The sequence below is a fragment of the Solenopsis invicta genome, chromosome 16 (assembly GCF_016802725.1).
Source record: "Solenopsis invicta isolate M01_SB chromosome 16, UNIL_Sinv_3.0, whole genome shotgun sequence".
Lineage (NCBI taxonomy): Eukaryota > Metazoa > Arthropoda > Insecta > Hymenoptera > Formicidae > Solenopsis > Solenopsis invicta.
This window is the reverse complement of record NC_052679.1, coordinates 7,939,918-7,953,884: the sequence shown is the minus strand read 5'-3', so window position 1 is coordinate 7,953,884 and position 13,967 is coordinate 7,939,918. Positions and strand designations below refer to the sequence as shown.

At 33.8% G+C, this 13,967-nt stretch overlaps 3 protein-coding genes across 8 annotated transcripts; 1 reads left to right on the top strand and 2 right to left on the bottom strand.

Moving 5' to 3' along the window:
- Positions 1-652: 652 nt before the first annotated feature.
- Positions 653-7,164, bottom strand: LOC105192944 (probable maleylacetoacetate isomerase 2). Of its 2 annotated transcripts, none has more exons than XM_011157235.3 (5): positions 6,931-7,164; positions 5,757-5,808; positions 5,317-5,465; positions 5,027-5,231; positions 653-4,650 (listed from the first exon to the last, which is right to left on the bottom strand). In XM_011157235.3, exons 1-5 carry the CDS (start codon positions 6,946-6,948, stop codon positions 4,421-4,423), a joined length of 654 nt encoding a protein of 217 aa, XP_011155537.1. In that variant the 5' UTR covers positions 6,949-7,164; the 3' UTR covers positions 653-4,420. The 2 variants fall into 2 exon arrangements, with proteins under 2 accessions (XP_011155537.1, XP_039314554.1); XM_039458620.1 differs by lacking the exon at positions 6,931-7,164 and adding an exon at positions 5,918-6,118.
- A 642-nt stretch (positions 7,165-7,806) lies between these two features.
- LOC105192941 (protein salvador homolog 1) lies at positions 7,807-10,814 on the top strand. Of its 2 annotated transcripts, none has more exons than XM_011157228.3 (7): positions 7,807-7,897; positions 8,477-8,553; positions 9,148-9,275; positions 9,460-9,693; positions 9,807-10,031; positions 10,122-10,424; positions 10,519-10,814. In XM_011157228.3, the coding sequence occupies exons 1-7, from the start codon at positions 7,807-7,809 to the stop codon at positions 10,619-10,621; spliced, it is 1,161 nt and encodes a 386-aa protein (XP_011155530.1). In that variant the 3' UTR covers positions 10,622-10,814. The 2 variants fall into 2 exon arrangements, with proteins under 2 accessions (XP_011155530.1, XP_011155531.1); XM_011157229.3 differs by having other exon boundaries at positions 7,841-7,897; positions 9,066-9,275.
- LOC105192943 lies at positions 10,452-11,494 on the bottom strand. 4 transcript variants are annotated; one of them, XM_011157231.3, is made up of 4 exons: positions 11,318-11,493; positions 11,055-11,260; positions 10,835-10,989; positions 10,463-10,616 (listed from the first exon to the last, which is right to left on the bottom strand). In XM_011157231.3, exons 2-3 carry the CDS (start codon positions 11,221-11,223, stop codon positions 10,835-10,837), a joined length of 324 nt encoding a protein of 107 aa, XP_011155533.1. In that variant the 5' UTR covers positions 11,224-11,260; positions 11,318-11,493; the 3' UTR covers positions 10,463-10,616. The 4 variants fall into 4 exon arrangements, with proteins under 4 accessions (XP_011155534.1, XP_011155535.1, XP_011155532.1 ...); XM_011157232.3 differs by having other exon boundaries at positions 10,452-10,636; positions 11,055-11,494; XM_011157233.3 differs by having other exon boundaries at positions 10,452-10,612; positions 11,055-11,494.
- Positions 11,495-13,967: the final 2,473 nt, after the last annotated feature.

Genomic DNA, 13,967 nt, shown 5'->3' with positions numbered 1-13,967 from the left:
TGTAAACTGAAGAAGTAACAAATAAAAAGCTATTTTTGTACGGATAATTAAATCAGCCCCGACAATTTATTTCGAGCTGCTGCGCGTGTATTTTAATGATTTGTTGTTGAAATCATGAATCGTGGAAGTTGCCTGATTCTCTCTGACCTTCATGATCCGATTTGTCGGATTCTTTTAAAGAGAACTTTCAAAATAGCTGGAAGACGAAGCGTGCGTTCCATGCGGTTCTCAACGGTAAGTCCTATTTTTATTTTCATATAGTCTCGCTTTGGTTAATCCTTTTATTTTCGCGATATATGTATTTAATTAAAAAAAAAAGTCGCATTGAATCAAACATCAACAACATATTTTATTTTAGTAGAATTTTAGACAAATAAAATTTTTTCATGTTGCTGTTGATTTTTCGGTTTGCGCTATACAATCGTACCGTAAATAACAATTAACGGTTGGAGTTAAAGGGGGATGAGTGATAGATAAATTTAAATACTTGAGAGTTTAGAAATAAAAAGAAAATTGAATTTACACTTGCGAAAAGCTCGCCAAAAGATATCCGCGGAAGTGTGCAGATCTTGTTAGATAGGAGAAACATGTAGTTATTAGAGTATCTGTAGGATATCGTTACACAGTTCGCTTGAAATAAAAAAAATCTGCCTCTACGGACAAAACGTAGCTCTTTATTTATTCGAGTAATAAGTGTACAATTACGAATGCACTTACTGTTTTGATCTTTTTTTTTTTTCGTTCGCGACTCTACTACGAAGTACTTATTATACATACACTATCGACACAGAATTTTTTTTATTCGCTATAAGCAGCGTGAACATACATAGCGCGATCGTTTCCCTATTTATTTATTCTCTCGCTTACAAAATATCTACGCGCCCGGTTTCACAAAATCGACGTGTCCCAATCGATTTATAAATGTACAACTCTCTCTTGCTTAAAACGATTTCACGCTCGTCCTTTCACGAATATCTTACGCGCTGTCTAAGAATCTATTCAGGATCGTCATGACGGGAGATTTCAGTTGTGTGTACCACGGTTATATCATTTTATCGGACTTGTTACTAACGTACGCATAAATCGGTTTTATTCAAATATTATCCATTGCTCATATTTTTTTTTACTCCCTACTTACAGAACGTGCGTGTCGCTTTTATCTCTCGCTTTATCTCACGCGTGTGTTGATTATGCGTGTCGATGATACGCCAGCTCATCGAAAACGAGACGGCAGGAAGATTAATACGCAGCGAGGAGTCTACAGAGTTATATGGAGAATCAACGAAAACAAATATGGTCTTATCTATAACTAGGGATCCGTACAAAAATCAAATAATCATCGGACTCGAGAGATCTCGATACGAAAGACAAGTATACAAATGAAGTTTCTAGATCTACTTTAGAAAACTACGAAGCGAGAACATGGAGTAAGGAAGCGTGAAAGTAGATTGGTTCTTCCTCTTGCGTATAAATGTAAGATGCACAATACAATTCGCCGCTAATATTAAAATATCACAAGCAGTTTTCTCATCTAAATCGGAGACAAAAACTCTTGCAAACTAAACGGTTTCATAAGATATAGACTAATAAACTATAACTGCTTTAACGTGAATTAAGCCTCGGGGAACTAGACGGTAAATTTTTTTTTCTTTATTTACTTATAAAGTCGACTGTACCTTACGGAATTGTGATATTCCAGAGTTAGATATCTAATATCATATCAGAGCTACCGATAACACTACAATAACACAGCTCGTTTTCGATAAAACCAATTTTCCGCTTTTACATGACTACTTGTCGCTTGTACGAATTTTTGTAAGTTGTGAAGAAGAATGCGAAACGAAAATACGATGGAGGGAGTGTAACGTCACATTTAAAAATGCGCGAGATTCCATTCATTAAATACATTCAAAGTCAGCGCAGACAGACTTGATTCGCTCGCATATTTTTCCACAAATTGAATCATATATAAATCTTAATTATTAGACAATGTTATCACAATGAAATAAACACACAATTTTTGTTGAAGATTTCTATTGGTTTTTCGAAAATACGCCTATTGGTACTGCGAATATTTGTAGAGCGGAAATGAGATAGGAAGTTACTTCGTACAAAGATTATATACATATTATCTAATCACTCGGTCGATTATAATATACGTCTATGTGTGAATGTATAGACACGGAATGCATGTTTTTTTTACCCGTCCCGGAATACTATACTATACGTAGGACGATGATTTCAAGTTGCGACGATCTTATATATTTAATCCTTAAATCCTCCGTTAAAAAGCGCACGAAGTTGTTATACCTTCGTTATACGATACTATCTCCTATAGAAAAATAATTGCGAAGGCTGGAGGCTACATGGAAGAAGTACTCGTCGAAGTCTCGAAAAGGCAGTTGACAACGTGCGCGATATACGAGAAGTCATCGAGGTGTGGTATATGAAATTTCGAGTATGTAAATGCAATCGTGACGTGTTGTTTAATTACAAAACGAGGACGAGAAGGATAACGCGGCAATAAGGAAGAATGCCAAGTGAAACTCGATCACCGGTTTCAGATCAGTCACGTTCGATATCTACACGATTTGACTTGACTTTTGACGAACGTACGCTCGCGTATAAAATTTTTCGAAGCACATACGGGAACTATGTATAACAATGGTTTACAATGAGCGATCCTATAAAAAGATTCGTGAAAAATATCGGTATATCTCTGCTTATGCTCGAACTGGAAAACTATTCGTAAGAGCATAAATATATACTTTGATTCTGTTTGCGCGGACACACGTTTCTCGTTTGTGTTTAAAATCGTTCGCGATTGTACTATAAAACGGTATTTCAATGGCACATTCTAATCATTGCAGTAACTTGAAATAACTTCAGTTCTGCACAACACAAATCACAGATTATCTAACTACAGTTATATAAGTCAGTTTTTCAATTAAAAAAAGGTGTACATCTCTCAATACATTTGCTTATCTCTGAAATATCGTTTAAAAAATAAACTTAAAAATTAATATTCTGAAATAAAAAGGTCACACTATAGTCATTGGAAAAACAAATTTGTTGGTTTCACTCGTATTTTCTACATTTATATTTTGTGAACTTTGCCAGACTATTAAAAATATAAAATTAAAAAAGTTCAAAAAAGATAAATGAATGATGCATATAAGAATTATTGCTTTGACTTTTGAAGTCTTGTATCATAAATTCAACATAATGCATTACAGTAATCTATCATATAATTCTTTAAACGTTCAAATTCATGCGATTACAATTGACACATTTTTGAAATCTCTTTAAATTTCTTCAAGTAATAAAAATTTTTTGATTCATTCTAGACAAAGAAAAGGCGTAACTATAAACAATAACAAAATATTAAAGTGTAAATAAAACGTAGAAATTTAATACATTTTAAAATTGAGATATCAAAGGAAATATAGGATTTGTACTTTTTGTTGGTATTCTGGGAGATATTGAGCAGAGCGCATTCCCTTATTACACGTTTCCCTTCGAATTTGATCGCTTCACGTTTGAATTTATCTGCGCGTACTTCGTATCACATGAATACGAGTCACTATCCTATATATCAGCGAAGATTTCGGGGTATTCATTAGAATTCAATTAGCGACACCTTCTTTTCCTTTATGCTACATACTACAAGCAAGTATAAAATAAAAAATTATAATACGTATATAAAAATTAAACTTTTGATTTCAACAGAACCTATTCAGAATAGGTCAATATATCTTTATAAAATATCGTGTAAAAATACCGCGTGAAGATAAATTTCGATTGATCATGTAAAATCGTAGAAAACGTAACAAAATAAAAAAATAGGCCAATATAGCTCTTCCTTTGCTCTTACGTGAGTGTAGAAATGGCGTATCTTTGTTCTAAAATAAGCGGCATTGTATCATAACAGGATGTTTAAATCAAGACCATAGCTCGATATAATCGTTTTTGTGGCGCCGCTAGCCATTTCAGTGCTAATACGCAGTTCATAAATGATAAAAGGTGAAACTGTATCGAGTCTGGAATAAATTTCTTGAAACACATAAATACTGTTATCAAAATGATGCAATTTATCAGCTAAAAATGTAAAAATAAAAGTTTTGTTTCTTGTATATTTGTTATTCCAAAGATTGGACCTATTCGTACAATTAAAAATACGTTCAATTAATGTTTGATGAATTAGATTATGCTATTTAATTTAATCTTTTTTTAAGACCATTTTTTTGATGTAGAAACAAAATTTTTAATCGCTACAATTTAAATGCAGAAGAACGAGAAATGCAAACAAATGCGATAAAACTCTTTCACCTTTTATCACTACGATACTACATAATGTTCGACCATCCCTTTTCTCCCTTCTAAAAGATTAGAAGAGGAAGAGGGTGGTCTGCCTCGCTTGCTACTTAGTCGCCTCGGGCGGACAGTCGGGCTGATTGTTGGGGTGAGCTGCAGTGAAGGCTGGATGGTGTTCCAAATGACGGTCCACCCTCAAAATCGTAGGAAAGGGTCTCAAATCAACATGAAATCTTCGTGCGTTGAATATTTGTGGAACCAGGCAACAGTCCGCTAATGTTATCTCGTCACCGACACAATATTTACCCGCACTCGACGATAACAATTTTTCCACGGCTGAAAAATAGTTTTATCAGTACTTAACAGAGTAATTATACATGTAAATATATCATTGAAATGTCATTATTTCCTATATTAATAACTAGGCGTGTCGATTTTTTTTTTAATAAATGCAGAAATCGCGATGTTATCTAATGTTTTTCTCGACAATCTTGATATTCAAATAAGTTATATTATAATTGCAAATTCTTAATTTTCATATTACCAGCATTTTAAGACAACACACTTAAATATACAAATTTATTAAAAATTGTTTATTAGAGATCGATTTATCTAAATTTAAAGATTTAAAAATTAAAAAAAATTTTAAACTCGTCTTTCTTGCAACCGTGTTACAATCACCTTACTGCAATTTTTATTATCATTACGATACCTGTAAACCCTCTAGTAATCCAATGCTGTGCCCATTCCTTCTTACGTTCCTCTCCGACATAGATTAGAACAACAAGATTTTGCAACGGTTGTATACCACTGGCAATTACTTCACAAATCTCTCTCACTCTAGCTCTCTTGACAGGATCCGCTGGCATCAATGGACGATTCGGCCTAGTCTCTTCCAAGTATTGTAGAATATTTAGCTATATTTCAAAAAAAATTGTTATTATAAATTCTGAGAAATGATCATGATAACAAAAATATTTAACTATGATTGAATTTACTCACAGACTCTATCAGGGTATGATTGTCGATATGGAGCGCGGGAACTTGTTCCATTGGGTTAATCTCGCGAAATTCATTAGAATGTTGTTCTCCACCACTCTTCACCAGACTAACGGGCTTTATATCATACGGTATCTCTTTTAGATTCAACGCTATAAATAAACATCAAAAACACATTTAAGTTTATAAACATTAAAAATATATTTAAAAAATAAGCTGTCTACACAGCAACATAAAATTCATTCTATTTACGAAATAACGTTTATAAATTGCAACAATAACATTCATAAAAATTAAAAATTAAATTCAAATTTTAAATTTAAAATACAGCTCACATATTTGATATTGATGCTTATCTTCAATGTATAAAACAATTTATATATATAAAATTTACCTATATAGAATTATATATGTAATATAAAAAAGAGCAAGCTCTTACTCACCAATTCTTACCCTCCAAGAGCAGGAACTCCGCCAGTAGGAGTAAAGTACCGGCTATAAAAAGAAATAAGAAAGGGCATAAATATACAACAGTGTTCAATTGTGCAACTGGCCTTGAAAATTCAACATAATTGAAGCTGGTTAGAAAACCTGATTAACATACTGGAAAAAAACCATCGGCAGATGTAAACAGGAACGAGTTATCGAGTGTTGAAACGCGCATTCATTAAACGTGATCTTCACAACCGTTGGTGTTAATGACGATGAATTTATTTATAATATAGTTTCCGTCTATTATTTTAAATAAAAGGCGCTTAGCAGAACTTAATTGTTGCATACAAATATTTTATTTTTCTTAATAAGTATTAATAATAACAGGCAATACGTACAAAATTCTGAAGCTAGCTTTTAAAATCATGCAACTTTTACGCATGCAAATTTGTTTTTGTAATTTTTTTTATAAATTAATAGTACAAATTTTAAAAAGAAAGTAGGAGAGAACTCATTTTGCAATTTCAAAATAAAAAGTACAGAAATATTGAGTTTTCAACTTGGGACAGAAATAGTACTAAAAAAAACGCTGCAACTTTTGCACTTTTAGCTTGATCATTCTCGCGACTTTCATTCGCTTACACTTTAGGCTGGAATTTCGAGAGAGGTAGAATTCCGCGCGCGCGCGCGCGCGTAAGCACTCGCACGTATACGACGCGTTGACACGCTGTATCGGCGTGTTACATTCTCGTTATCGGATATATTCACTAGCCGAGAAGAGAGTTTCGCCAGCAGGAATTCTCTGGAGTTTCTCGAGTGAGAATTGAAACCGACTGGCGTTCGATTTCCCCGTGTACCTCGCGACAATCGTCGACGCGCTTCCGTCGCCTCAATTGTCGCGAGTAAACGTAGGGTTTTGATATTCGCGCGACCGTGGCTCTCAGGATTTCGAGATGGCGAAAGTACCAATCCCGAATACATCGTCGCCGACGCGTCAACGTTCCTTCGAGACGTTACAGCGAAATGATTATGCGTGATCACCAGCGATCACCGGCACGCAGAGCGGGCGGTCTTTTTTTTCCCTCCCCCTCTCCCTCTCACTCACTCTTTCTTTCTCGGCACTTGTCTAGCCGCCTGCCCATCTACCTGCGTCAAAAGAAGGTTAAATCGCGCGCAAGTACTCACCTTACCCATCACGGACATCGTCAGCCTCTCGTGACAGCGTTCACCTTTCGCCCAAGTCGATTATCCGACCGGCGAGTCCGATACTATGCCGCCGAGTCCGTCGAAAGTAATTGAGAGAATCGCGGTGAACGCGCGAAATCGTACCTCTTCCCCCTTTTTATTCGATTGCCAGCCGTTTCCTCACCCCCTGCTCCGTTACTCCGCGGTCTGGCCGCTCCGCTTTCAAGCCGGCGAGTCGCGCGCGCGCGCGCGGTCTCTGAGCACGTGTGTGTGTGTGAGTGTGTGTGTACCGACTGCTGCCGACTGCGTTCGGAAAACACACGACGGTTGAATAAATCTTTAACGATTGGTTCTTGAATTTAGTTCCGCGCTGGATCCGAGCAATCGTAATTAAGTATCGCGCTGAGCTGCCTTTTCCACTGAATGCCATTGGCCGCTTTCCGTTGATATTTCTAACGGCAGTCGCGTCGATATTCGAGTTAACTCGAGCCAATGAACTCTCTGCGACTCTAGTGAATATTTCGACAACGCTGGAAGCGACATCTCGACCCTTCCGGGAGAATTAACCCACGACCGTCGATGATGACATCTTCGTGGGGGTGAAAAGCGACATTTCTAAATACTCGAGATGTGAGGCGACGGGCTGGCGATGTTAATTTCTCTCTCTGTTGGTTTCTACTCGTTAACGCGATAGTGCTCGTTCTCTTTCTTTTTAACATACTCGGCCTTTTTTTCGCGTAAATGTTGCGACTCTCAACGCATCCAGTAGGTTAGATTGCATCGATGTTTCGTTAAACGTTCACACCTGACCGCGATTCTGACAGTTCCCACTCCGATTCTATGTTTATGTTCTGACGCGATTGGACGTGAGCTAACATGCTATCGAGAAAAAACAAGGATCTAAGGACGATCAAGGAGGGAGTAGTCGGTAAATATGTGAAGAAGGAAACTCCACCCGAGATGCCGAGTACGTATCTCAGAAAAAGTCGTTTCTATTTTCCGTCTGTCTCCCCCTTGCATCTCTTTGTCACTTTTACTCAGTACTTCTCATTACTCTTTTCATTTACAGTAGCTTCATAATTCAGCTGAAAGACAAATGATTTATTCAGCAACGTTTTTGTACTAACACTTTTTATATGTGTGTGTACGTTTTATATTTAATGTACAGATCGATGACAAATGTATGTGTATTACCAGGAGAGATATTAGATTATTGAGAGTGAAAAAGGGAGAGTAAAATTTTAAAATCAAATGAATGCGACGTTTTGTTCCTATTATGTGTATTATCTTACATGTACACAAAATTCTTGAGAATTTTCTTTTGTTTTCATGTATCTGCTATTCATGTATCTTACACATCACATTTGATATTATCAACAAACTAGCACGTAAAATTTATATTGATAAATTTTTAATGAAACAATGGATTAATCAAATGCATTTTCTTTTCTTTTAAAAAGAAAACAAGTATATTGTTGCATTCCATTCGTCTGTAACACTTTGCAATCAAATTATCAATTATGCAATTTGTGTTACTTGTATTTAGTTATCAACGTGTGGACGACAGAGCCGAACAAAAGGCAGAGACGGCGTAACAACCATTCAATGATGCCAAGTTCTACGGTAAAAATTATATCTTACATAAATGTATCACATATTGTATAGCATTACACAATGTTCCCTTACACAAATCCAATAAAAATAAAAGTAAATTCTAAAATTTACTTAACTCAAGTGAATATTACTGAGATTTGCCAGTATTAAATTATAAGCTTTTATGTTAAAAAAAAGGAATTATTTTTATTCCTATTATATACAGGGTGATTATTAATGAATGTCTCCACTTTATATCATAGGAGCATGATTTACCAACGGATACGTATTTCTAATATATTATTATATTAGAAATTACAAATGCGTGCTCCTATGGTAAAAAATGGGGATATTCATTAATAATCACCCTGTATATATATTTTTTTAATTTATACTATTACAATATGCTGCCAAGATTAATGCATCCTGTATCATGGATAATGCTCAAAATATATTTTCTATGAGAGTACAATTTACGTTCATCAATTTTCCATTGATGAGTCTTGAACAATTTTCTACAATGTCTCGTAATTCCCAAGCAGCAATCCTGGCCAAGAATCATTGAAACATATAAGGAGACAGTTGAAGATGTTGATTTTTATCGATGCTTCTCTCGTGTCATAGTCCATATCCCCACAACCTAGTATGGTGCAAAAGTTTGGAAATACAAAGACCACGACCAGTGCAGTCGGTCTGGGCAGCCACGAAGGAAAATATACGCCAAACACTTCTGTTCCTGATTTAGCTCAAAGGTTAATAATAAGCTTTACATACATTTAATTTGGTTTTATGAAACGATACTTGATTAACTGATAAACAACAATGTTAAAAAAATAAAGTACAGTTTTAGAAACATAAAAAAAAAGATGAAATAAATTATAGCAGAAGAGCGAGGAGAGGTTGCAACATATTTTGATGCTTTTATTTTCATGATAGATTTACTCACCTTTCTGTTAATATTGGAATGAATGACGGCATGTGTTCGAGAACCGCGACACCCATGTACCATCCCGAACTATCACCTGCAATGTCACATACTTATATCAATCAATACGCTGGATCCGAGTACCATTTGGACAGGGTCCAAACACCACAGATGCCTTATATGCCTTTCGATGTCGATGCCGGCTACGAGGAATATAATCATTCCGTTTATCGTCACAATGCTGGGTACGATTTTCCATGGCTTTTATATTAATTATAGACATTTTTAGTATTTACTTTTTTATACTATAAATTGCTATTTTTTTTTTTTTTTAACGAGCTTCCATTTTCGATCATAGCTACAGTAGATGTTATTCGGAAAGATCGAGTTCTCGGAGTGAGCAGCAGCAAGACGAGTTGCCTTTGCCACCTGGATGGTCAGTCGACTTTACGCTCCGTGGCAGAAAGTATTACATTGATCATAACACCAAGACTACGCACTGGTCGCATCCACTTGAGAAAGAAGGTCTTCCCACGGGATGGGAAAGAATCGAGTCTCCCGAATATGGCGTTTATTACGTCAAGTGAGTAAATTTAAAAGATTTCATAAGCATCATCGATATCACATCGTGACGAACGCATTGTAATGAAAATATCTTACTTTCCCATTTCAGCCATATTACACGCCAGGCGCAATATGAACATCCGTGTTATCCACACGAGATGCAAGCAGTGCGGGTCGTACCACCGCGGCATACTCACTTTCACTCTCACAGCGTCCTGGTGCCAGCCAATCCTTATCTCAATGAAGAGATACCACACTGGCTGTATGTATACAGCAGGGCCTCAATAGCCTTAGACCGCAAGCTGCGTTGGGAGTTGTTTCGCTTGCCCGAATTGGACTGTTTCAACGCCATGCTCACCAGATTGTACAAACAGGAACTGGAGGAGGTTGTGATGCGTTATGAGGAGTACAGGTAAGAAATAAGATACAAAACAAAAACTTCCTTGATGCATGTACAATCTTATAGTTATATTTTGTATCTTGCATATCCATTTTTTTTTTTTCAGATCGGCGTTGCTATGCGAAATGGAACAGAGACTGAAGGAATTGAATCCAGAATCTGGCGGTTCCAATGTTGGCGCTGTTGCCTTACGAAGATCTCTTCCTTGAAAGAGAAAAAGTTTGCTGAAAGATTGTTATATATTGTACGTTTCTTTCTTGACTGTCCAAGGAAAGATTCCTTGGAAACATTACGACGAGTGTGATTAATATAGCTCTGTATTTTGTATACATGTAGATAGTGTAAAGCCTTACAAAATTTGCCTTTTGCTAATACATATTATTCAATATTACAAAAGAGAAACAGTAGTTATTATGCATTACCTAATGATCGTCTGTCTTAGTAGTTGTGTTTTCGTTCTCACTTTTTTTCTCTTCTTGACTAGACTTCAGATCAAAATCATTGGTAAGCGTCAAACCTGATACTTGATATACATGTATATTGCTAGACATACCACTCAAAAGTCCATAGGCAATTCCTGCGAAAAATAGATGTTTCATTAATCTCTTGGACAAATTAAAAGTCAATAAAACGCAGACTTACTTCGTTCTTTAGAGTCCTCTGGTATTCGATCCTTCATAATTATATAGAACAAGACGCCAAAAGCATTCCATCCCATGAAAGCATAAAGCAGCGAAAGTCTTCGCCTTATGTGCAAAGCGTCTTGTTTGTTTCTTACTTGAAACCACTTTTCTAACAGTCTGCTTAACATTTTCTAGGTTTATACGCGAACCGAGATATTACATAACCTATAAAATCAAATCTGTAGTGATTTTTGCAGGTATTATCCAGAATACCCTTATCACCTTCGATTTTGACGAAATTAGGCTCATTCGATGCGTTTTTGCATAAAACGAACGAGTCTGGCAGAAAAAAAGTGTCGCTCTGCTCCGCGAACCGATATCAAACGCTGAAGTTGGCGACTATTGAGGTTAGGAAACCTGTCATACCGACGTAACGTAACAAACTGATCTTGCGCTGTGACCTTATGCGTATGCAAAATGTGCACGAATTTGAAATGTATAAATAAATATTCTCTAATTACACAAATTCTCTGCTTTAATAACACAAAATTTCTTTTATAATTTTTGTGTTTTTAAAGCATAGATTATTATTCAATTATTTTAATTTATTGTTATTTAATTATAAATGATTTAATACATATATTCATGTATCATATTGGACCATGACTGAAATCTTTCGCTTAATTGCTATTGCTACTTTGATGAGTCTATCACATACGAACAATAAAAACATAGTAAAAATTAACAAAAACTTCTATGCCAAGTTTCATTGTAAAATAACATTTCATTAAATTGTTGCTAAAATCTTTTGCCTTACTAAACTTAAATTCTCAAACGTTTCTTTCAATGTTACGTAGGACAAGATAATTTTTCAATAAAAATTATTTTTATTATACGTATTGCAAGAAAAATTAATAATTAAATTAAATTAAAAATAATGATAATTTAATTATGCGTTCCTTAAAATCGCTTAAAAAATCGGTAAAAGTTAAAATTGGACGGACGGCGCCATTTCTCTGATATTACCTACTTCCTCCTGTCGTAATTTACTTTCCTTTGATGAATTTTCGAAGTTTTGAGAGGCACATGTGTGTAACATGTTCTAATAAAGGAACCTTTCCATTTGGCATATAATACTACATAAAAAAATTGTTTAATGCGTTCAAACTTTTTTTATTATTAATATGAAATCATCTTTTGTCTTCTTTAATTTTGTTATTTTATTTATGTAAAAAAATTTGGAATTGTGTAAAATCAGGATTGAAGTTAATGGCCTATAAAACAAATTTATTAAAATTAATTTAAGTCGTAAATCCATGTGGAATAGAACAATACATTTCATAAAATTATTGCTAAAACCTTTCGCCTTACTAAACTGATAAGTATGAAACATATGTTAAATTAAAGCAGGCTACAAATATCTGCTTTGCAACAAAATTAATTTTTACTACATTTTCATTTTTAGTATACAATAGACTCATAAATTTTACATAAAATAATTATATTTAAAATATGATAATGTTGAAATCTCGATTTGCTAAATTTATGAATCTATCATGTATTGTACATACACAATCATATATATCTGCTAATCAACACTTGAGAATAATTATTTCTAAGTTGAAAACATCTGGGTATTTTATACACCATAACTGTTGGTGTTTCAATTGGAAAGTACACCCAACATCCAAGTTAAAAATTGGATATACCTATTAAGGACAGTAGACAATATAATTGTGAAACCATGTAGGACAAAACTTACCTATTTTTGCTTCTTTCTCTTGTTGCTGGGTCGACATATCCAAATTTTTTCCTCACACTGGCTGCTTGCATTTTGACTGAATTTTTAAATCAGCTTCTTTTTTAGTTTTAATTATAGTTTAAAACATTTTGTTTTTAGAATTTCAATTACCTATAACTTTTAATAAAATTATAATTTTTTGAAAGCGACCTATCAAATAATAATTTTTTTAAATTAAAAAACTTTATAAAAATCGATTTAATATTTCTAAAAAAAAAAAAAAAAAAAAAAAACAAAAAAACAAAAAAATACAAAAAAACAAAAAATACAAAAATACAAAAAAATTCATTATTTTATAAGAAAACGGTTGAAAGATTCATGTCAAAACTGTACATATATTATGATTTATTTTCTTTGCTTTAAATCAAGGCTGAAAATAAAAAAATACTATTACGTAACAAATAATTATTCTTTTAATTTAATTATTCATAATCATTTACTTTTAGCCGTTATGATTGCAAAAGAATTATATATTCAATTCTTTTTAGACATTTAGATATATTAAAAATTTTTGTATAACTCAAAATAATGCAGACAGTCTATTTAGTGTAGCAGGATATAATTTCTTCAAAATTCGAAAATTGTGAGATTAAATGTTATCTTCGAGTTCTGAGATTAAATGTTATCATCGTAAACACGAGAAACCACATTCATAAAAAAATTTGTTATCTATTTCTGTCAATACAGATTAATGTCATTGTCAGTTTAATTTACTTCCTACTTTTTTTAATTTTTATAGAATTAACAAATGAAATATCTTAAACTAAGAATAAAGTTACTTTACATTAGAAACAGATAATTATCAAAATGTTTAATTTTGAGTATTAAAAGAAAAAATAGAAAAAGTGTAAAAAGTATTGATTAAAATTTCAAGAGAAAATTTTTTTAGGAAAAATCCACTTAAAAGTCGTTTGGTTATGCAGTTGAAAGCTCAATTAACTTGAGATCCTGTTGAATTTTTGTATGGAATATTGCATAATCTTAATTTAAACGATGAATTTCTAAACAAGTTTAAAGTCAGTCTTTTCTTAACTAAATTTATGAGGACATGTGGTTCCTCAGTTTTTGACATGTCTTTATTAACGTTAATTTATAATTGTTTTAAAAATCCATTTGAAACTAATCTCAGTA